Source organism: Lemur catta, chromosome 7 (genome assembly GCF_020740605.2).
Source record: "Lemur catta isolate mLemCat1 chromosome 7, mLemCat1.pri, whole genome shotgun sequence".
In the NCBI taxonomy this organism is placed as follows: Eukaryota; Metazoa; Chordata; class Mammalia; order Primates; family Lemuridae; genus Lemur; species Lemur catta.
Genome location: NC_059134.1, coordinates 95,736,681 through 95,759,513, shown reverse-complemented (window position 1 = coordinate 95,759,513; position 22,833 = coordinate 95,736,681). Strand labels below are relative to the sequence as shown.

General features: G+C 36.0%; 3 protein-coding genes across 3 annotated transcripts; 1 reads left to right on the top strand and 2 right to left on the bottom strand.

The window, feature by feature from the left end:
- Positions 1-376: 376 nt before the first annotated feature.
- LOC123641933 (olfactory receptor 1052-like) lies at positions 377-1,390 on the bottom strand. The gene has a single exon (XM_045556874.1). The coding sequence runs from the start codon at positions 1,385-1,387 to the stop codon at positions 377-379; it is 1,011 nt and encodes a 336-aa protein (XP_045412830.1). The 5' UTR covers positions 1,388-1,390.
- Positions 1,391-8,901: 7,511 nt separating this feature from the next.
- LOC123642191 (olfactory receptor 5AS1) lies at positions 8,902-9,840 on the bottom strand. Its single transcript, XM_045557093.1, has one exon. It carries the CDS (start codon positions 9,838-9,840, stop codon positions 8,902-8,904), a length of 939 nt encoding a protein of 312 aa, XP_045413049.1.
- Positions 9,841-17,037: 7,197 nt separating this feature from the next.
- LOC123641829 (olfactory receptor 5F1) lies at positions 17,038-17,982 on the top strand. Its single transcript, XM_045556762.1, has one exon. The coding sequence runs from the start codon at positions 17,038-17,040 to the stop codon at positions 17,980-17,982; it is 945 nt and encodes a 314-aa protein (XP_045412718.1).
- The last annotated feature ends 4,851 nt before the right edge of the window (positions 17,983-22,833 follow it).

Below are 22,833 nucleotides of genomic sequence, written 5' to 3'. Positions count from 1 at the left end.
ACTTATTTCCATACTCAATAGAGAATCAAGCTAAGAGATATTTTATTGTTTATGAATTTTATATTTGCTTCTATGCAAGTCATATACATTTGACTGTCTAATTTCTAACCAGGTAAAAAAAGGAATATGTCATTAATTGACTAGAGATAATGACCCTACACCTTCCTCTGGTTTTTAGGTTAGTTAACACAATAAGCAGCCATGTGTTCTATGGCATTTCCCTCCCGCCCTCAGCCAGGTCTTTTTCTTCTTCTGTAAAACACAGGGCTCCAATTAAATAAACTCTAAGATTCCCGTGTAACTGAAACTTTACTAAATCTTTATAGATATCATTATACAAATCACTGTTTTGTAGTCTATCTGCAGACTTATCAAATTAACAAGGAAAATGTTTCATTTCTATAGCCCTTTTCACAGCATCCTTCACTTCCTTGTTCCTTAGGCTGTAAATCAAAGGGTTTAACATAGGAATCACCAGGGTGTAAAATACAGATACCACTTTTTCTTGTTCTAAGGAATATTGGGAGCTTGGCTGAATGTAACTAAAGCTTATGGAGCCGTAGAATAAAGTCACAGTCATTAGATGTGAGGCACAGGTAGAGAAGGCTTTGTGTCTACCTGCTGCTGAGCGGATCCTCAGGATAGCAGCAACGATGAAGATGTAGGAGATCATCACAGTCAAGAAAGTGATCATGGCAATGATGCCAGAAAAAATTAAAAGCAACAATTCATTCATGGATGTATCAGAGCATGACAGTTTCAGCAGAGGGGGAAGGTCACAGAAGAAGTGACTGATGACATTTGGCCCACAGAAAGATAGTTTCACCAAGCCAATTGTGTGTGTCAGTGAATTAATTAAACCCCCTACACATGAGCCAAATACGAGCACAACACAGACTTTCTTCGTCATGGCCACTCTGTAAAGTAAAGGGTTTACGATGGCCACATAGCGGTCATAAGCCATTGCTGCCAGCAAGAAGCCCTCCGCAGTAAGGAGAGACACAAATAAAAAATACTGCACAATGCATGCGGAGAATGAGATTGTCTCCTGTTCAACAAAGAAGTTCAGCAGCATTTTGGGTGCAAAAACTGATGAATAGCAGGCATCAACATATGACAGACAGCTAAGGAAACAATACATGGGTGTGTGGAGTTTGGGAGTTACCTGGATTAGAAAGAGCATTCCCAGATTCCCCACCAAGGAAACGGTATAGATCAACAGGAACAGCAGGAAGAGGAACACCTTCAGCTCAGCACGATCTGTCAGTCCCAAAAGGATAAACTCCGTAACCAATGTAAAGTTCACATCAGCCATGTGTTTTTGTTTCTTGGAACCTGTTAGTGATAAGGAGATTTGAATGAATTGAGAGTAATAGTACTGCAACATCAAGACTATTTGAAATCCCTGACTGGCTGTGTGTGTGATTTGAGTGACTTCTCTTCTCTGGTTATTTAACCTTAAAATCGGAACATTTTAACTAGAAATTTGCTACTCTCTTCAAAAACTGTTTTTTGCCTATTCCGTAAAAAATTCCACTATTGGATAAAGAAAGGGTCTTAGCTTAGGGTTTTAGCTTCAGGATGCAAATAAATGCTGGTCTTAATGTGTACGACAAACTAAAATGAATTTCATTCTAAAGATATGTAAAGAAAAGTCCAGTTTATAAAAGCATAAGTACCAAAGTTAGAACTTTAATATGCAATCCCATGGAAGCCCTCTTTTACATTTCTTGCTTTGAATTTATGAGTAGCTAATGCCAAATATATCAAGAGAGAAGAATAAACTGTGATGTGGCATTTAAACCTGAGCTATTGCACTTATGCCTTCAGGTTTAGTTCCTACACCACTTTTACTTTTAAGTTGTATATGACAAAAGGCAAGAACCTAGCATCCAAGAACTCTGCAGTCATCCTTGGAAAACAGGCAGCGGCACTGGCTTCCGAGAAGAGTGCCCACCAGAAAGTGGGAAAAAGGCACTCCGAGCTCAAATATGAAACATAAATCCTATACCACATACAGATACTTGTTTGTGTTACTTTCTTTCCTTTCATGCTGCAATATGACTCTTAGAATATGCAATGTCTATTTCAAACAACTAACACATTACTACATATTGCCTGAAAAATGTAACTATCTTTTCTTATACAAAAATAGGAATAAATATAAATATAAATTAGTAGCATCTTTTATGACTACATTTTTGTGCTTTTAGTTGGCTTTGTCCAGATTCTTAAATGGAGTACTGCGTATCATTTTTAAAAATCAATTGAGGAAGAATCTCATTCTTAATCTAAACCATATCCCAAACTATTACTCACCAGTATCCCACTGGATAAGCAGAGGCTTATGACCTACCTCCTTACATAGTAATTCAACTGAACTATATTTTCTCTCACTCAATCTTCTGCAAGAATTCAAAATGGATATTTTAATTGTCTGACCTGTGTTCCAGTAACTCAGAACTTTGTTTTGCCTTTGTTTGTTTGTGTTGTCAAAGGAAAAGAACCAAATCTCTGTAAAATAATTTAAAGAGGTTTATTCTGAGCCACGTATGTGTGACAGTGGCCTGGAGCCATGCCCAAGAAACTCAGAAAGTGGTCTTGCCTTGGTTGAGTTGCAATTTGGTTTTGTACAATTCAAGGAGACAGGTATTACATGTAAAGTCATCAATCCATACATGGAAGGGGTACATTGTTTGGCCTTAAAAGGTGGGATATCTCCGAGGGGGGGTTGATTACAGGTTATTGGTGGGTTTTAATTTGTAATTGGTTAAAGAAATGAAGCTTTGTCTAAAGGCTTGGAATGTATTAAGTTAAGATAAGGAAGTGTATTAATCAGAGACAAGCCCCCAGATAGACCGAGACTCAAGTGATCTGTTAGGTAAATTGATGACCTGCACGTGTGATTTAAGCTTGGTCTCCTATTGCCTTAGGCCTGTTAATGAGTTGCAAAGGACATCACTAAGAAGGGAGTGGGGCATGACAAGGCATGTCTGGCCTCCCTCCTCATGGTCAGCAACTCAGCTTTAGGTTATTTCTGGGGCCCTCTTGGCTATTCACTCAGCTGAGAGGCTTAAGACTTATTTTAGCTCACAGTGGGATCAAGCCCTGTTTATTGTAGGAGCATAAACAGCGGAACTAGGAAAGAGTGATGAGCACAAGGCACCAGCCCCCTTGACAGGGCCAGGTCTGGCACAGGTCCTGTCTCCATGTGTGATCAAGGCCCACCCAGCAGCTTCAGTCAGCTTCTTCCTGTGAGGACAGTGTGTGAGGACAACCTGGGCAGAGGTGACTCTGCCACAAGGATGGACTGGAGTGAATTGGCTCTGGGTTGCTCTGGACCAGGTGAGGAAATAAACATGTTAAACAAATCAGGATACTCATAACATTACCTCTACAGAATAAGGAATGATGTATTTGGTAGTTTCATCCTCCTTTCATTTGGGAGACACTGTTCTTGCAGAGTAGGAAAACTCAGGGAGAGAGCATTGCAAGACTACTGAAATAAAAACAAACAAGGAGACAGCTGTGAGATCTAGAGTGTCTACAGGGATAGGTGAATAATCCCATGGGAATATGTAGTTATGATTTAGATTGCAATTCATCCTTATGAAAGAATATTTCATTGTATTAAAATGCTGATTTTTTTTATTACTTCAGTAGAAGTTGCACAAAATACTTTTGATGTTAATGTAGAAAAAGAGATTGATAAATAAATTCCCACCCCTTATCCTACTTGGGAAAGTTACAAATTCTCCCTGCCCCTGTAATTTGAAATGTTTATCAGATTAAAATACAAATATACATTTTTCTTCCTCTTCATTTTTTAATTTTAACTGATTTACAGAATTCATGTCTATAAGATATTGAAATAAGTAAATTTAACTTACCAGTAGAAGTAAAAATGTTCAACTCCTTTGCTCATTTAGGAACTTCATGTTCATCTCGCTATAGTCCCTCAAAACAAAAACAAAACAAAACACCAAACACAATTAATTAAATTTGTTCGACATTTACAGTTATAATAAATTAAATAAACTACAGGACAGTAGTCAGAGGCAGTGGGATTAAATGCAAATTTATCCTTTAATAAATGAGAATTGAAGACACAGCCTCCTTTGTATGAAAGTAAGAGCAAGGTGATCAAAACACACTCACACCAGAAGATAGGTTTAGATCACAAGTTCAGTTATGTATTTACCTTCCTTCAAACGGGAATGGAGTCCCATGAGTTAATCTTCTGATGAAAAGGATTTGATATATATGTTGCTAAGAGTTCCTCCTCTTTCCTGGGGGATTTAGGAAACTCTCAGGAACTTGATGATTCCCTGATGCATTCAATTTCTTGACTGTTAAAATGAATAGAAAGAAATGTGGGGCAGATGTTTGGGGAGGTGGGAATCAGAATATATGGTCTCTGAATAAAATACAACAGAATTCATAGTGGTGTCTGTGAAGGAAGTTTTAAAAATTTTAACCCAAAATATATCTCTTTGACATATTTTGGAATGAACATCATGAGTCTCACAGATAGAAGTAACACAGTAAAGTTGTCTTTAGTGACGGGAAATTTACATCTGTAAAGAATCTGCATCAAACAGCCAGGCATTTCCTCTCCTGATCTAGATAAGATTAAGAGAGAGTCTAACACTTTCAAGATCTGAAAAGAACCATTTAACTATCTATATCTTTTCTCTCTGAGGGCTGCCGCTTGTGACGTTTATTTACATAACAAGACCACCTTTGGAGCTAGTCAAGCCTCTTCTCTCCCTCCCCATACCCCCTAGTCTTTAGAAACCTCTTTACCTCATTGAGGAGTTGAATCTTCATTCCCAGGGTTCTGTGTGTACATGTTAAATGAAATACATTTGTATCTTTTTCATCCTACTAATCAATCTGTCTCACGTCAGTGGTTTTTCAGCAAACCTTAAGGGGGCAAGAGCCTTTGCTCTCTACATGTGCTCCATACTTTAGCACGCTTCTCAGGAGAACATCTTACTTTGGCCTAGTTGTCAGAAAATACCAAAAACAAAAGCTAAATGCACCAATTCTGTTATGGGGGCTCATACTGCAGGCTGAGAAAGAATTCGCAACTCAAAGATTAAGATAGGTTTTAAAGCAAGAAGTTTATTTTACTTTCCAACAGAGCAAAGGGCATAGCATGAAAGGAGGAAGAAAGGCCGGCCTGAGGATGAGTGGCTTGGGATTTTTATTGGGCATATAGAGAGAGAGCAAAGCAGTTGTTGCAAAATAAAAATAAAAGGTGGTTGTTTTCCAGACCAGGTGTTTTCTGTGGGTCTGGTTTCATCTGACTTCTCAGAATGTGATCTGGCAGATGCTGAGGGGCTATGTTCCCTTTTCTGTTTGTTCAGCACTCTTCCAGTTCTGCAAAACAAGCTCTTAAATAAAAAACAAACAAACAAAACCAAGTTAAGCCCCAGGTGGTCACGCAAAAAGCAAACAATGGGGGCCGGCACACCATTGTGTATAGTCATGTTTTTATGTTAGATGATTTACTAGCAATTCCATTCAAATTCTAATTCCTTGATTTTCTTGGATTATAAGAATGTCATCAAAGAAAATTAAAACTACTACTTCTTAAAAGGCTTTCTTGAAATAAACCCAGCTCCCTATCTTCTGAATGTTTATTCCTCCAGTCTAATATGTGTCTGCTCATAGAGACACTTTTGTGGCTTTTGTCTTCAGCTTAAATTGTATTATGAAAGATTTTGGTAGCTTACTTGCTACTAATATATACAGACACACTAGACTTTTGTATATTGATGTTATATGCATTGCTAAGGATTTTCTACATACAGAATAATGTTTCCTGAGAATAATGAGTTATACTTCTTCCTTTCCAAGTTGGATGCCTTTGTTTATTTATTGCTAAATTCTTATCTCATTTTTTATTGTTCTTTGATATTTAGGCCCACCTCTACCTGAAGTTTACTTTGTTTGTTTTATATTATGTAATAGGTGTCTCCAGTCAAATGTTGGATATAATTGCTCCACCAAGTGCAGGAAGTTTTGTCCTTTATTATTTCATATTGTTTTGTTTTTTCTTTTACTTCCTTCTCTTGTTTCCACATCTTTGCAATTGTGAATTGTGCTTCTATAAACATTCTAGTGCAGACGTCTTTTTAAATAGAATTTCTTTTTTTTGTTTGGGTGAATACCCAGTAGTGGGGTTGCTGGATCAAATGGTAGTTCTACTCTTAGTCCTTTGAGGTATCTCCATATTATTTTCCATAGAGGTTGTACTAGTTTGCAGTCCCACCAGCAGCGTATGAGTGTTCCTATCTCTCTCAATCCACAACAACATTTGTTGTTTTTGGACTTTTTGATAAAAGCCATTCTCACTGGAGTTAAGTGAGATCTCATTGTGGTTTTGATTTGGATTTCCCTGATGATCAGAGATGTTGAACATTATTTCATATGTTTGTTGGCCATTAGTCTATCTTCTTTTGAAAAGTAAAAAAAAAAAAAATGTGTGTGTACATATATATAATACACATATTATATATGTATATATATGCATTTTTTTCTCTCTAATAATTCAATAGGCACCATAAATCCATGGGTTATGTCTTATAATTTTTTTTGGTAACTTCTATTTTAATGAAGCAGTAGTGAACATGGGGGAGGGTGGCAGACGATTTTGTTAAGTTTTCTGTTAATTCATTAGTATGTGTTAGATATTGTTACATAAAGGCGGAGGGCTATATGCAGAGAAATAAAATAATGAGGCTTTATGTCAATCCCAATATTTCAGAAAATTCCAAGAATTATGACAAAATAATATGTAGTTGTGAAGATTTCAAATGAATAATAACATTGCATTGCCTTTGGATACAAACGGAAGGTATTACCATGTCTTAAAAGACCAATAGAAATTCAAAATTCAACAAAACAGTCAATGGATAAATGGATTTAGGTGCATAGTGAGAATACAGTTACAGATTCAAAGCAGAGAAAGTACAATACAATTAAATATAGGGAAATCAGTGGCGCATGCTATAAACCACTTCCTTGATAATTTATGAAGTCACTACTCTAGTAACTCAAGCAAGTGATCAGTCTGAATGGATGAGGAGTTGCTTTTTATGGATGAGCAAAGGAACTGGTTTCTTGAGATGGAATCTACTCCTGGTGAAGATGATGTGAACACTGTTGAAATGACAGCAAAGGATTTAGAATATTACATAAATTTAATTGATAAAGCAGTGGCAGGATTTGAGAGGATTGAATCCAATTTGAAAGAAGTTCTACTGTGGGTAAAAGGCTATCATAATAGCATTGCATGCTACAGAGAAATCCTCCACGAAAAGGAGTGTCATCAATGTGACAAACTTCATTATTGTCTTAAGTTTCCACAGCCACCCAACCTTCAGCAACTACCACGCTGATCAGTCAGCAGCCATCAACATTGAGGCAAGACACTCCACCAGCAAAAAGATGACAACTCACTGAGGCTGAGATGATTGTTATCATTTCTTAGCAATAAAATATTTTTAAATGAAGGTATGTACATATTTTAGACATAATCCTATTGCACACATAATAGACTGCGGTATAGTTAAGCATAAGTTTTTTATGCACTGGAAAACCAGCAAATTTATGTGACTAAGTTTATTGCAATATTTATTTTATTGCAGTGGTCTGGAACTGAACTTCCAGTGTGTCTGAGGTATGTCTGTACAGATTAGATAATTTAATCCACAAACCGTATGTATACTAATAGCTTTACGTATGTTAGTTTATTCAATCCTCAACACAACCCATTTCGGTAGGTGATATCTTATTGTGTCAATGTATAAGATTATATTCAATGTACCTAAGTCATTTATATTTTCATAATTATTACAAAATTCACAATATTATGTGTTCACATGAATATAGTTTATTACCTCAACTTTGTCAGAATAAAATAAAAAGTAAACAAAGAGTGAAGGATCAAAAGGAATGGCAAAAAAATCTGATAATTTGATGATAATTGGTTTTGCATTGTAAATTTACAGAATAAAATTACTAGAGCATTTTTTCATCTCTTCTTGAAGATAGTGCCTCAAAGACAATGTCAGTAACATGCACAGAAATAATTAGTAATTTATACAGTTTATAATCTTGATATTGTTCACACACTTGTTTGGTTTTCTCAAATACCCACTATTAATTAAAGAGTAGGGGATTTCTTGCAATAATCAATTTAACCTAAAGAGAGACAATGTGATAAAACTTTACTCAGAATAATATTAATGAGACTACTGTTATGCACCAGATTTTCTGAGAGCCAGTGAAACCATCATCATTACCACTGAATTTAATAAAATTCCCCTGTAGATAAAAGTTTTATAAATGCAAATCCAGACTCATTTTCAAAACAATGAAGGCTAGATTTACCCACTCATTCACCTATCTACCCATCCATATATCCATCCCAACCATCTATCCCTTAAAAACACAGGTAAGGAGTATGTGCAATATATCAGGTGCTATACATATATTGAAAAAATAAACCAATACACATATTCCCTGCTGCCAAGAAGATTTTAATATGGGGGTGGGGAATTGACTGGCAATTCAATATATACCTTCAATACAATATGATAAATAATATAATGAATCAATGCATAGAGTGTTTTGGAACACATATTTGATAGTAATTATTGCTTATTAATTCAGTAATGTTTTACGGAGTAGGATAATTTCGGAGAGAACATTTCTGTAAGAGAGAATGAAAAATTTTAAGGCATTAAGGACAAAACATTGACTTTATTTCTAGAAAATGTAATACATTTAAAATAGTTGACACATAAGATTTTCATGGCATAATTGGAGATGATGAGATTAGAAGGGCAAGCTAGGCTTTAGATAGTCTTTAATGATGTAAATCCTTATTCATTTGAAAATCCAATTTCTTTCTAATAGTTTTTTGAGGGCATTTTTCACATCCTTGTTTCTAAGGCTGTAGATTATTGGGTTAAACATGGGGAAAACAATGGTATAAAACAAGGCAACCACCTTGTCAGTATCTGGGGAATAGCTGGTGGTGGGGCGTAAGTACATAAACAGAAGTGTTCCGTAGAATAAGGTGACCGCCACCAGATGGGAAGCACAGGTGGAGAATGTTTTGCTTCTGCCACCTGAGGACTTGATACTCAAAACAGTGATAAGGATGCAGAAGTAAGAGATAAATATGACCACAAAAGTGCTGGTCTGGATGAAGCCACACAAGGCAAAGAGCAGAAGCTCATTGTTGTGGATATCTGCACAGGATAAAGCCAGGAGAGGTGGGATATCACAGAAAAAATGGTTGACAATATTGGAGCCACAAAACGGTAGCCTGAACGTGAGGCAGACATGAACCAATGAAGTCACGCTTCCACTGAAGTACGCCAGCACGATGAAGCAGATACAGACTCTCCTAGACATCAATGTAGGATAGAGCAGTGGCTTGCAGATGGCTGCATAGCGGTCATATGCCATCGCTGCCAGGATAAGACACTCAGCATCAGCAAAACAAGCAAAGAAAAACATTTGTAGTGCACATCCATAGGGAGAGATGCTCTTCTTGGATGCTAAGAAATTTATCAGCATTTTAGGGGCAATTGCTGTGGAATAGCTGATATCCAAGAATGACAAGTTGCTAAGAAAATAATACATAGGGTTTTGAAGGCTTGAATTAATATTAACCAGAATAATTAAGCCCATATTTCCCACCACAGTTAATATATATGCCACAAGCAATACCAAGAACAGTGTGACTCTGAGAGGTAGATAATCTGTGAATCCAGCAAATATAAACTCTGTTGGCATGGTGAAATTACTCTCCAACATCTTCTTAGCTTTCTTGTTCTTCTTGTTGGCAATAGCTGATATCAGAAGACATGAGTCTACTTGGGTTATAGGTGACCTCAAAATATCTTTATTCTCTTGTCTATTGGAAGAAAACAGAAGGTTAATAAAATCAAAGATATGGCATTTTCTGTAACATTATTTTATTTTTGTTTTTGTCCTTTTTTAAAAGGAATTAATTAGAGATCATTATTGCTAGCAGAAAATGTTATTCAGGTGAGGTGTTTCATGGTGCTCTTTAAAAGCTATGGGCTTTACATGATGATGTTAGTTCTTTTCGAGCTGAAAGGAGATGAATGTGGCTCATGTGATGAGACCTGGTAGAATAATGAGAGCAAAATCTTTAGAGACAAAGCTGTATTTTTATAGTCCTAAAGTCACATTCTTCCTGGTAGAGTTGAGAAAAATGTTGGGGAAAAATTTCCACAGTTAAATTATATAATTCCACCAGAGAACATCTGTGATCTTGGGAGATTGCTTGCCATACTAGTTAAGATCATTTAGTTATGCAAGAGACGACTAGATTTAAAACTTGGCTTTGAGATGGCCATGGTGGGTCCTGCTTACAATCCCAGCACTTTGGGAGGCTAAGGTCGGAGGATCACTTGAGGCCAGGAGTTTGAGATCAGGCTGGGCAACATAGCCAGACCCTGTCTCTACAAAAAAGTTAAAATTAGGTAGGCACTGTGGCATGCACCTGTAGTCCTAGCTACTCAGGAGGTTAAGAGGGGAGGATTGCTTCAGCCCAGGAGTTTGAAGATGCAGTGAGTTTTGATTGTGCCACTGCACTCCAGCTTGCATGGCAGAGCAAGAACCTGTCTCAAAATACATAAACAAGCAAACAAACAAACAAATAAATAAATAACTATTTCTAGTGTTACTGAAGGATCTGGCAAATATACAATGATGGCTGAAATATAATTAGATCCAAACTTAGTGAAGACAAATTTGTTCTATAGGTTAATAGCTTTAAAATGTGCACATTCTTTTATGATTTTCTGATAGCACATTAATTTCTATGTCAAAGACATGTGTGTTCAAGAATAGTATAAACTGGTAGGTAATTTATTAATGAATATTATATGTCTATACAATCCTTAAAATATGTGTTGGAATATTTTGGGGACAATGAGAAATTTTTCATATTAATATGGAAAATAAAACTAACTGTGACCAAGAGTACATCTAATGATTTTCGCACCTGAGCCTACACTAAATCAAAAATTAAATTCTAAATATAAGGCAAGAGTGTAACTTTGTTAATCACTGATATATATGATATAGGAAAATTGATAATTTTTTCTCAATGATTTTCTGTACTTTCTAAAAATCACATTGTCTGTTAATTTTGCACATCAGTTGTTTCAAAAACAGAAGATTCAATACATAGTTATCTGCACTAATGATGATGATGGCAATGACGATGAAAACAATAGTTGCTAAAATTTATGGAGAGTAGCCAAAATATTTGCTGGGCATTTGACATGCATCATTTTGTTTAAGCCACGTGATTATCCTGTAAATTAGATATTGTCATTTCTGTTTTCTTTTTTTTTTTTAACAGATGATGAAACTGAAGCCTAGAAATATAACTAACTTCCTCAGGTTAAACAAATGGAGAGTTAGATTCCAGTTCTGCCTTCTTTTCTTTTTTTTTTCCTTGACAGGTTGACAGGGTCTCATTCTGTCACCCAGGCTAGAGTGCAGTGGTGTCATCATAGCTCACTGCAGCCTCAGTCTCCTGGGTTCAAGGGACCCTCCTACCTCAGCCTCCTGAGAAGCTGAGACTAAAGGCACACACCACCACGTCTGGCTAATTTTTCTATTTTTTGTAGAGTCTTGCTCTTGCTCAGGCTGGTCTCAAACACCTGGCCTCAAGCCATCTTCCCACCTCGGCCTCCCAAAGTGCTAGGATTACAGGTGTGAGCCACCACACCCCGCACAGTTCCACCTTTTTGATCAAAATACTCTGGTGCCTCTGATGTTGAAGTGTTTCCTACTGCTGTAGAAATTTTATGATAGGTTATTTATAGAATATTAGTGCCAAAAGGAATCTTAGGAATAATCTAATTTATACTCTTATTTTTCAGACTGGGTGGCTAAATCACATTCACAAGTTCATCTAAACAAGTGCCATTTATATTAATGATTTTAATGTTTATATATTATACCCATAAACATTTTATGAGATCAAAGTTATATTTTTCTTCCTTAAACTCCATGTTACCTAAAAAACTGTCTAGAAGCTTTTTGTAGTCAATTATTCAGAGACTGAGTATCCCAGGGCAACTTTACTTTTCTTAAATATTTCATTTCACTCTACTCTGAACTGAAATCAGAAAAATATCCTAAAATGAGTTGGGCCCCACTGGATTTCAGGGAAATCTCATCTGACAAACCTTCTATTTCTAAAAGGTATCCATTAATGAATTTGTATTTGCTACTCTTTTTGAAGGAGACATGTAGATGATAGAAATATTAGAGCTAATTACTTCAATCTATTCTCTGTCTTTTATAAATGACATTGTGCTGTGGTGGTTAAGCATACAGGATTTGGAGTTAGGCAAACTTGTGTTTAACCTCAAGTCTGACACCTAATCATCTAGAAGTCATTGAACTTCTCTACTGCTAAATTTACCTATTTATTTAATTAACGTAACAATATACCATAGAATTGAAAACAAGATTAAACTATATAAAATTATTATAGTACCTTTTACAGGGTTTGATATATTGTAGATGCATAAAAATAGATTAATTATATTTTATACATTATTAATACTATTAATGCCATTATGATTATTTAATAATTAAATATCTGAATTGAAAATCATAAATTCTCCTAGATTGTATTTATAAGAACAAACACAAAATAGTTAGCCACACTGTGGATGAATATGTATTATATACTTATAAAATCTGAGGTTCAGCTTCCTGATGCAGAAAATGATTCAGACCATTGGATTTCCCAAAATTCTTAAATAGGGTGTAGTCAGCTCCCTTTTCACAGCAATAAAGTACATAACAAATTAGGCAGTGATTTTTTGTGATTGTAATGGATAAGCTAAGCTTAGGTCTATGCCACCACCACTCTCTGCCCTCTTCCTAAGCCCACATACACAGGCAAACTGAAAAACAAAAACAAACCAAAAACATCCTGACAGGGAGCCAGCAAAGAGAGATTTTATCTCAGGAAAATCCATTTGCTTTGCTACCTTCACAACAGACATATTGTTGATGCTTTAGGGAATAAATCATCTACCTACCTTAGCACCATATAGAACTTTCAATTTGTAGAACTTGTTTTTCACAAGAAGCTAGCAACATTTTTCTCCAGGTTTTAGAGATAAGACTTATAAGGGATGAGTATTTATATTCTAGTCTGCAACAAGTTGGGCACTGTCCCAAGATAATCCCCAACCCCAGTAGGCCTTGGGTAGGCAATTACTCTGTTCCTAGTGGTGTGGCTTGGCTGATTTCTTGTAAATAAAAAACATGAAGGATAGAACATAATTGGCCGTAATGTAGGCAGTAAAAACATGTGTCTTCATCATGGAGAGATTTTTGATTAAAACAACAGCACACTGTTAATTCTACCAGCAAATAGAAAAGATTAATTTTTCCTATAAATTCTATGATTTCTATCAGTGCCTACTACGAATTCATATAATTAAAGATACTTTGAAGTATTCAGTTATGTAAGGGAATTCTAAAGTACAAACTCAATGCTATTGATGATACTGTAAGGCATTCTCATTTTTATTTGTTGCTCAGTTTTCTGGGTGCCATAAAAGAAATACACCTTGAATATTAAACACAAATAAGACTCAGGCAACCTGAATTTGAATGCTAGTTTTGCGATTTGACAACAGTGGGACCTTCAGCTACTTATTTAATCTAATCTGTATAAATTTTTAAATTATGAATAATAATTACACAACTCATGAGATTCTTGTCAAGACTGAGATAGCACACGTAAGCATTTAGTACCATGTTCAGCTGACGATAATCGTTTTATGACTGGTAGCTTTCTTTCACAATTATAGCAACGTTTGCAGTAGTATTTCTTAATATTTTAAATTGCAGGTCTATATCTTAATTTTCCTTAAATTATTGCCAATGGCATAGTTTATACCTTCGGACACTTTAGTGGACAAACTAGAGAATGGATAAATACAGGATCCTAACTGACCTCTTTCTTGTATCTGGTGGAAAAATTGAAATCAATTTTGTTGCTAATAGGGACTTTATATTTAACATATGAAATATCTGTATATATATTTTTAAAAGGGTCATTGTTCCTCATTCAAAAAACCAATGTGGCTCACTCTTGTAATCCTAGAAATCTGGGAGGCTGAGGTGGCATTGCTTGCGCTCAGGAGTTAGAGACCAGCCTGAGCAAGAGCAAGACCCTGTCTCTACTAAAAATAGAAAAAATATTAATAGCTGGATGTTCTGGCTTCCCCTGTAGTCCTAGCTACTTGAGAGGTTGAGGCAACAGGATTGCTTGAACCCAGGAGTTTGAGGCTGCAGTGAGCTATGACACCACTGCACTCAACCCAAAGCAACAGAGCAAGACTCTGTTTCAAAAACAAAAAAAAAAAAAGAAAAAAGTATGTGAGGAATTAAAAGTTGGAAAAATACAGCTGAAAACATTTCAGAGTGAGAGGTCCCCAAATTATTTTTTTTCTTTCTTCTTTCTTTTTTCATTTAAGAACCTTACAAGTCTGACAAAAATAAGCAAAATAATTTCCAAGTTGTATTTTTTGAAAACATTACCATAAAGAAAAGTTTCTTTTCTATATGGAATGTGTGTATTATTAAAGCATAAGGTTTATGCTTAACTTTAAGGGTTCTATTGTGTTTTTCAAATAGTGATATTAGCACATTCAGCAATAAAATAGTTTTGCTCATTTAAAGCAGAAAGTGAATTCATTGAAAAGATATTGGATAACTTATAGATATGATAAGGAACCTGGAAAACTAGTTGAGAAAACTCGCAGGAGCTAAAGGAAGCAAGGGTGATGATTTCACTGGAGGAAGAGTTTGTTCACATAGGACAATAGCCACCCACTTCCATCTCCAACTATTGTGAACAATCTCTTAATTTGCTTCACTTTCTAAAAATGCAAAAGTCAGGAATGGAATTTTTGATTAGCCAAGAGTAGTGCACATACTCAAGCCTTAGTTTCCAAGGAGCTAGAAGAGAAAATACTTACCTTCTAAGCTTCAGTAATGACCCTTAAAAGGCACAGTGGAATTCTTAGTTTCCAATTTAATGGAATCATTGTCTTGTATCTTAGAGGAAATATTGCTCTTCTTCATACAAGAGTCTCTAAAGGAGCTGAGCTAAGAATTACAGTTCAGGGAAGAAACATTTTTAGGAGTGTGTAGGTAGTTGAACACTTAGTCCATATTATAAAGTGCATTCACATACAACTTCCTGGAATCTTCCCTTTACTACCAATTGTAACCATTGTTTGATTTGCTTAGGGTGTAATATGTCTTTAAACATTGTACAATGGATATTAATTAGTTAGTTTCCCTTTCTCATTAATTTCAATCAGGAATAGAACTAGATTGGAAATTAAATCTATACAGATAAAGGGAGGAACAAAGGGGATATTAAACAAAGTTTGTAAGAGGCCCTCCTTTTCTACTGGGCTCCTGCACTAGGTCTTAGCAGACCAGACCAAGCCAGAATGGAGACTCCTTGCTAAGTACCAGGAAATTGAAACAAACTTTGAAATGGTCTTGTTTTCCAAATAAACAGAAGATTCCAGTGAACCTGAGTCAGCGTAATAAGGAAGTATCCTCTGTTTTAACCCTGCAAGGAAAGTAACTTTGAAATGACCAAGCTACTTTTTTGTTCCCTGTTTCTGCTTTCTTCAATCCATTTATGTCAATAAGGCCAAATTCCTCAGCTCATTGGAACATTCATTCTATTTTACAGAATTAGCGGCTGCCTGATTCTAGAATTGAAAATGAAAGCCAGTTAGATTTTTAAGATACTTTTGGTTATTTTGCCTTTGGGCAGGAAAGAATAATAATTTGGCAGTGGGCTATGTACTCAATTGGAATAAGCTCAAGATACAGAGAGAGGGGCAATGTAAATAACTGACTGAGATATTTTCTCTGACTTTAAAATAACATAAAGGTCAGAAACCGTATCCTGATATAAGCGCCATGTAATGCCTGATTCCATATATTTGGATATAATTTTCTTTGGAGACTTAGGTTCCTGCCTTTAGAGGATTGGCTCCACAATTAATACCTATTATTATAGTCCCCATGATGATCCAATCTGCTTGAAGGAAAACAAATTAAGTGCAGCAGCATGTATTTAATCAGAAAGTGTCCCAGAATTTTAACAATAGATAATTCAACTTTCCACTACATTTGGAAAATAAATCTTCTTCTCTTTATATTTGACCTCCAAGTGAGAAATCCAGACACACACACAAAAAAATAATAGGCTAAGAGATAAGACACCACCTAGAAGGAATTTATAAAAATCTGTTGCTGTTATTCACTGCCATGGACAGGTACCTGTCTGCTGCTATATAGCATTAATTCAGTATTATATCTTGTAACTAGAGCAACCATTTGCTTCACTATTAAAATATTACAAAATTATGCTTAAGAATAAGATAGATGTCAAAATATTGGTTATTTGAAATGCTCACTATTCTTGCTGCTTGGGGTTACATGAGAGCTATTTTAAAGGGTATGATGCATTAGTTTGGGAGTTGAATGTACAGAGTGGTTTTGAGGGAAAAATATATTTGATTTAAATCCATATACCTTTCCAGAGAATAGGAGAAATTTCAGGAAAGATTTTTCTATTTGCATTTTGGATGTAGGCTGTTATGGAAAGAATAGAACAATGTATTTGCATTTGCAGAAACTAAAGCAGAAAATATGGACTTAAGTCAGAGATTTGGGAGGTCTGCAACCCAGATTTAATAGAGATAATTGTTTATTAAATTTAAATGCTTACCTATTTGTCCTCTAATTTTTCTTTTTTTCTTCAGTCACTCTAGTTACTATGCTATATTATCCTAAAATTTTTTCTATGTGTGATTACTCTCATTAACATTTCTATTTCTTCCTCGAAATTTTCAAAGGGGGAAAAATTTATGCCTCACACAAAGTTTATATGAAATATATTTGTATTACATGACCAGAAAAAATCATACCTCACTAACTGAGTTCATCCTACTGGGATTAGCAGACACCCTGGAGCTACAGATTATTCTCTTTTTCCTTTTTGTTATGATTTACACGCTTACAGTTCTGGGGAATGCTGGCATGATCCTTTTAATCAGGATCGATTCCCGACTTCACACACCCATGTATTTCTTTCTGGCTAACTTGTCCTTTGTGGACATTTGCTATTCATCCACCATCACCCCAAAGATGCTGGTAGATTTGCTGTCAGAGAAGAAAACCATCTCCTTTGCTGGCTGCTTCCTACAGATGTACTTCTTTATCGCCCTGGCAACAACCGAATGCATCCTCTTTGGGTTAATGGCCTATGACCGTTATGTGGCCATATGTAACCCACTACTTTACTCCTTGGTCATGTCCAGGACAGTCTGCTTTAAAATGGCAGCTGGGGCTTTTGCAGCAGGGTTGCTGAACTCCATGGTCAATACAAGTTATGTAAGTATTTTGCCATTCTGTAGCTCCAATGTTATTCATCACTTCTTCTGTGACAGTCCCCCACTTTTTAAGCTCTCATGTTCTGATACACACTTGGAAGAAAGCATCATTTCTACTTTTGCTGGTGTGAATATGGTTGGGACTCTGCTGGTCATCCTCACCTCCTACTCCTACATTCTCTTCTCCATCTTCCGTATGCACTCAGGGGAGGGGAGGCACAGAGCTCTCTCCACATGTGCTTCTCACCTGACAGCCATAATTCTGTTCTATGCCGCCTCCATCTATACTTACCTGAGACCTAGTTCCAGCTACTCCCTGAATCAGGACAAGGTGGCCTCTGTGTTCTACACAGTGGTGATCCCCATGTTGAATCCTCTGATCTACAGCCTCAGGAATAAGGAAGTAAAGAAGGCTTTATGGAATGTAATTACAAGGAAAAGGATCCCTTCCTTTGTGTGATTTTTGGTTAAAAATCTGAAATAGGTATTTAATTTACCTTCTAAGTCTAGTTCAAGCTTACATTATTCATTATAATTTTTTTCAGTTAACATATTTTCTAAACATTCAAAGTATTTGTATCTATTTAGGGATAAAGTAAATTACCAAACAAATACAAGACATAGGACCTTTACTTTATAATCATTCTATATCTCATAGGGTCCCAGAGTTAGGGTTTATTTTAATAATATTTTGATTAGGAGAAGAAAGGGATTAAGTGTTTAGAAACCAAAGTCACAATATCACTTGTTAATAACCATATACAATAACTTAGACTATCCATTTGTTTTTTTTTCTTATACATTATTTTTCCCTATTTATTATTTGCAAGAGATTATTAAATATCATATAGTACAGAAATGTTTTAAATTATTTCCTTTTTTAATTGAATGCATTTTCACTTGGAGAGATGCTTAAATTAAATTTTGGATTATAGTTTTAATGGAAACTGAACTCCCCATCTATTTTCTCTCCCCCTCCATACACATATATATATATTCCTTAAAGAATAAGTGTGAGTATATTCAAAAACGTGATATCAGGAAAACCACTGTCTAATTAGAATGTATCAGTTAAAGCTCTCTTTGCATTCCCTTTCATTCTCAAAAATTTCCAATCCCTTTGCTATGGTGTGGATATGTTCCCCCAAAATTTATATGTTGAAACTTTATCACCAGTGTGATAGCATTAACAGGTGGAGCCTTTAGGGGGGATTAAATCATGAGAGTGGAGCCCTCATGGATGGAATTAAGGCCCTTTTAAAGAAGTGTAAGGGCATTGTTTGCTCTTTCTGCCATGGGAGGACACAGCAAGGAGGCGCCATCTTTGAAGAAGAGAACAAGTTCTCACCAGACACAAAGTTTGCTGGTTCCTTGATCCTGGACTTCCCAGCCTCCAAAACTGTGAATACTAAATTTTAGTTTATTTATAAATTACCCAATCTGTTTTTCTTATAGCAGCCCTAATGGACTGAGCTGCCCATGTTTCTCTCTCCCAGATTGATGCATACACACAAGGTACACGCACTCACATTCAGGTGCTGCAAAGACTTTAAATAGTGTATATTTCCAAAGGAGGTATGAATGTTCACTGAATAAAACTGACATATTCTTGAAAATAGGTCCATGGATTTTCTGCTCATGGAAGTCTTCTGTTAATTAGAAATAAAGATCAATTGTAATAAGTCTCAATGTTCAAGCTAAGCATTATAAATGTAGAGTTAGGGAGTTGGCTTGGTAGAACGCTAGAGGAAACTGAATTGGGCCAAGGTTTGTTAAAGAGACAGTTATAGTTTCTGGAGCAAAATTCCCCATGGCCCTTGTCTTTACTGCTGAAGGTACACCTGTTAGAAGTGGTGACATTCACATACTCTGAGATGTTGACACAGCAACGTCATGGCCTGTCACAAAGAGGTCATCCAGCTTGATTTCATAAAAATTTTCATATTTTCCTGTTTGTTGTTCAGTGTATTTATGTCAAAAAAATGTTCCAGGGTTGTTTCTTTATTTTTTTTTTTTTTTTTTTTTTTTTTTTTTTTTTTTTTTTTTTATATATATTTTTTTTATTTCAGCTCATCATGGGGGTACATAAGTTTAGGTTATATACATTTTCCATGTCCCACCCATCCCCCCGAGTCAGAGTCCCAAGCGCGTCCGTTCTCATTCTCCCGACAGTGCACCTGGCACTCATCATGTAGTCATACCTCCATCCCCTCCCCCCCCCACCTCCCCGGGTCTGCACCTTCAAGCATGACCATTCCCCAGAGGGTGTGCAACGCACTCATCATGTAGGCATACACCCATCCCCTCCCCCCACCCCCCATCCCAGTCTGATATCCAATTGGTATCCTTCCCTGATGTACATTTAGGTGATGATCAGGGAAACCAGTTTTCTGGTGAGTACATGTGATGCTTGTTTTTCCATTCTTTGGATACTTCACTTAGTATAATGGGTTCCAGCTCTCTCCAGGAGAACCAAAGAGATGTCGTATCATTGTTATTTCTTATAGCTGAGTAGTACTCCATGGTATACATATACCACAGTTTACTAATCCATTCGTGGATTGATGGGCACTTGGGTTGTTTCCACATCCTTGCGATTGTAAATTGTGCTGCTATAAACATTCGGGTACAGGTGTTTTTGTTAAAGAATGACTTTTGTTCTTCTGGGTATATGCCCAATAATGGGATTGCTGGATCAAGTGGTAGGTCTACTTGAATCTGTTTAAGGTATCTCCATATTGCTTTCCATAGGGGTTGCACTAGTTTGCATTCCCACCAGCAGTGTATGAGTGTTCCTGTCTCTCCGCATCCACGCCAACATGTGTTGTTTTGGGATTTTTTGATAAAGGCCATTCTCACCGGAGTTAAGTGGTATCTCATTGTGGTTTTGATTTGCATTTCCCTGATGATTAGGGATGTTGAGCATTTTTTGATATGTTTTTTGGCCATTCTTATGTCTTCTTTTGAAAAATTTCTATTCATGTCCTTTGCCCATTTTTTGATAGGATTGTTTGATTTTTTCCTGCTGATTTTCCTGAGTTCTAAATAGATTCTTGTTATCAGTCTTTTATCTGATGTGTAGTATGCGAAAATTTTTTCCCATTCTGTAGGCTGTCTGTTTATTTTCATGACTATTTCTTTGGCTGTGCAGAAGCTTTTTAATTTAATCAGGTCCCAGTCGTTTATTTTTGTTGTTGCTGCGATTGCCTTAGGGGTTTTCTTCATAAATTCTTTGCCTAGACCAATGTCTGTAAGAGTCTTTCCTACATTTTCTTCTAGAATTCTAATTGTTTCCCATTTAAGGTTTAAATCTGTTATCCACCGTGATTTAATTTTTGTGAGAGGTGAAATCTGTGGGTCCTGTTTCAGTCTTCTACATGTGGCTATCCAGTTTTCCCAGCACCATTTATTGAATAGGGACTCTTGTCCCCAGAGTATGTTTTTGTCTATTTTGTCAAAGATTAGATAGTTATATGAGGATGATTTTATATTTGGGTTTTCTGTTCTGTTCCACTGGTCCGTGTCCCTGCCCTTGTGCCAATACCAAGCAGTTTTAAGAACCACAGCTTTGTAGTATAGTTTGAAGTCTGGCAAATCAATACCTCCCATTTTGTTTTTATTGCTTAAGATTGCTTTTGCTATACGGGGTCTTCTCTGATTCCATACAAAGTGTATAATTATTTTTTCTAAATCTGTGAAAAATGATGTTGGTATTTTAATAGGAATTGCATTGAATCTATAGATTACTTTGGGTAGTATAGACATTTTAACGATGTTAATTCTTCCAATCCATGAGCATGGTATGGATTTCCACTTATTTACGTGTTCTGCAATTTCCTTCCTTAGCGTTTCATAGTTCTCTTTATAGAGGTCCTTTACCTCTTTAGTTAAATATATTCCTAGATATTTTATTTTCTTTGTTGCTATTTTGAAAGGTATTGAGTCCTTAATTTGGTTCTCCGATTGAATGGTATTGGCATATATGAATGCCTCTGATTTGTGTGTATTGACTTTGTAACCTGAGACATTACTGAATTCGTTAATTAATTCCAGGAGTCTCTTGGTTGAGTCCTTGGGGTTTTCCAGATACAACATCATGTCATCAGCAAAGAGTGAGAGTTTGATCTCTTCTGTCCCTATTTGGACACCTTTGATTCTGCTCTCTTGTCTGATAGCTCTCGCAAGGACTTCCAATACTATGTTGAAAAGTAATGGGGACAGTGGGCAGCCTTGTCTGGTTCCAGTTCTGAGTGGGAATGCTTTCAGTTTTTCCCCATTCAGTATGATGTTGGCTGTGGGTTTGTCATATATGGCTTGTATTATTTTTAGGTAGGTCCCATTTATGCCTATGTTGTTAAGTGTTTTTATCATAAAAGGGTGTTGAATTTTGTCAAATGCTTTTTCTGCATCTATTGAGAGGATCATATGGTCTTTATTTTTGCTTCTATTTACGTGGTTAATTACATTTATAGATTTTCGTATGTTAAACCACCCCTGCATCTCTGGGATGAAGCCTACTTGGTCATGATGAATTATTTTTTTAATCAGCACTTGGATACGATTTGCTAGGATTTTATTGAGGATTTTTGCGTCTACGTTCATGAGAGAAATTGGTCTGTAGTTTTCTTTTTTTGTTGCATCCTTTCCTGGTTTTGGTATTAATGTAATATTGGCGTGGTAGAATGTGTTGGGGAGAATTCCATCCTTCTCAATATTGAAGAATAGTTTATGTAGGATGGGCACCAGTTCATCTTTGTATGTATGGTAAAATTCAGGTGTGAACCCATCTGGACCAGGGCTTTTCTTTTTGGGAAGGTTTTTTATTGCTGTTTCAATTTCAGTTGTTGATATTGGTCTATTCAGGAATTCTATTTCTTCCTGATTGAGCTTGGGGAGGCTGTGTGATTCTAAAAATTTGTCCATTTCCTCCTCATTCTCCAATTTGTGTGCATAAAGATTTTTGTAATATTCATAGATAATGTCACGTATCTCTGTGGCTTCGGTTGTGATTTCTCCTTTCATGTTCCTGATGGAAGTTATTAAAGATTTTTCTTTTCTGCTCTTGGTTAATCTAGCCAGTGGTGTGTCTATTTTATTTATCTTTTCAAAGAACCAACTTTTTGTTTTATTAATTTCCCTTATAGTATTTTTGTTGTCTTTTTCATTTAATTCTGATTTGATCTTAATAATTTCTCGCCTTCTGCTGGGTTTGGGGTCAGTCTGTTCTTCTTTCTCCAGCTCTTTGAGTCTATTCATTAAGTTGTCTAGTTGTAAATTGTCTGTCTTTTTGAAATAGGCATTTATGGAAATG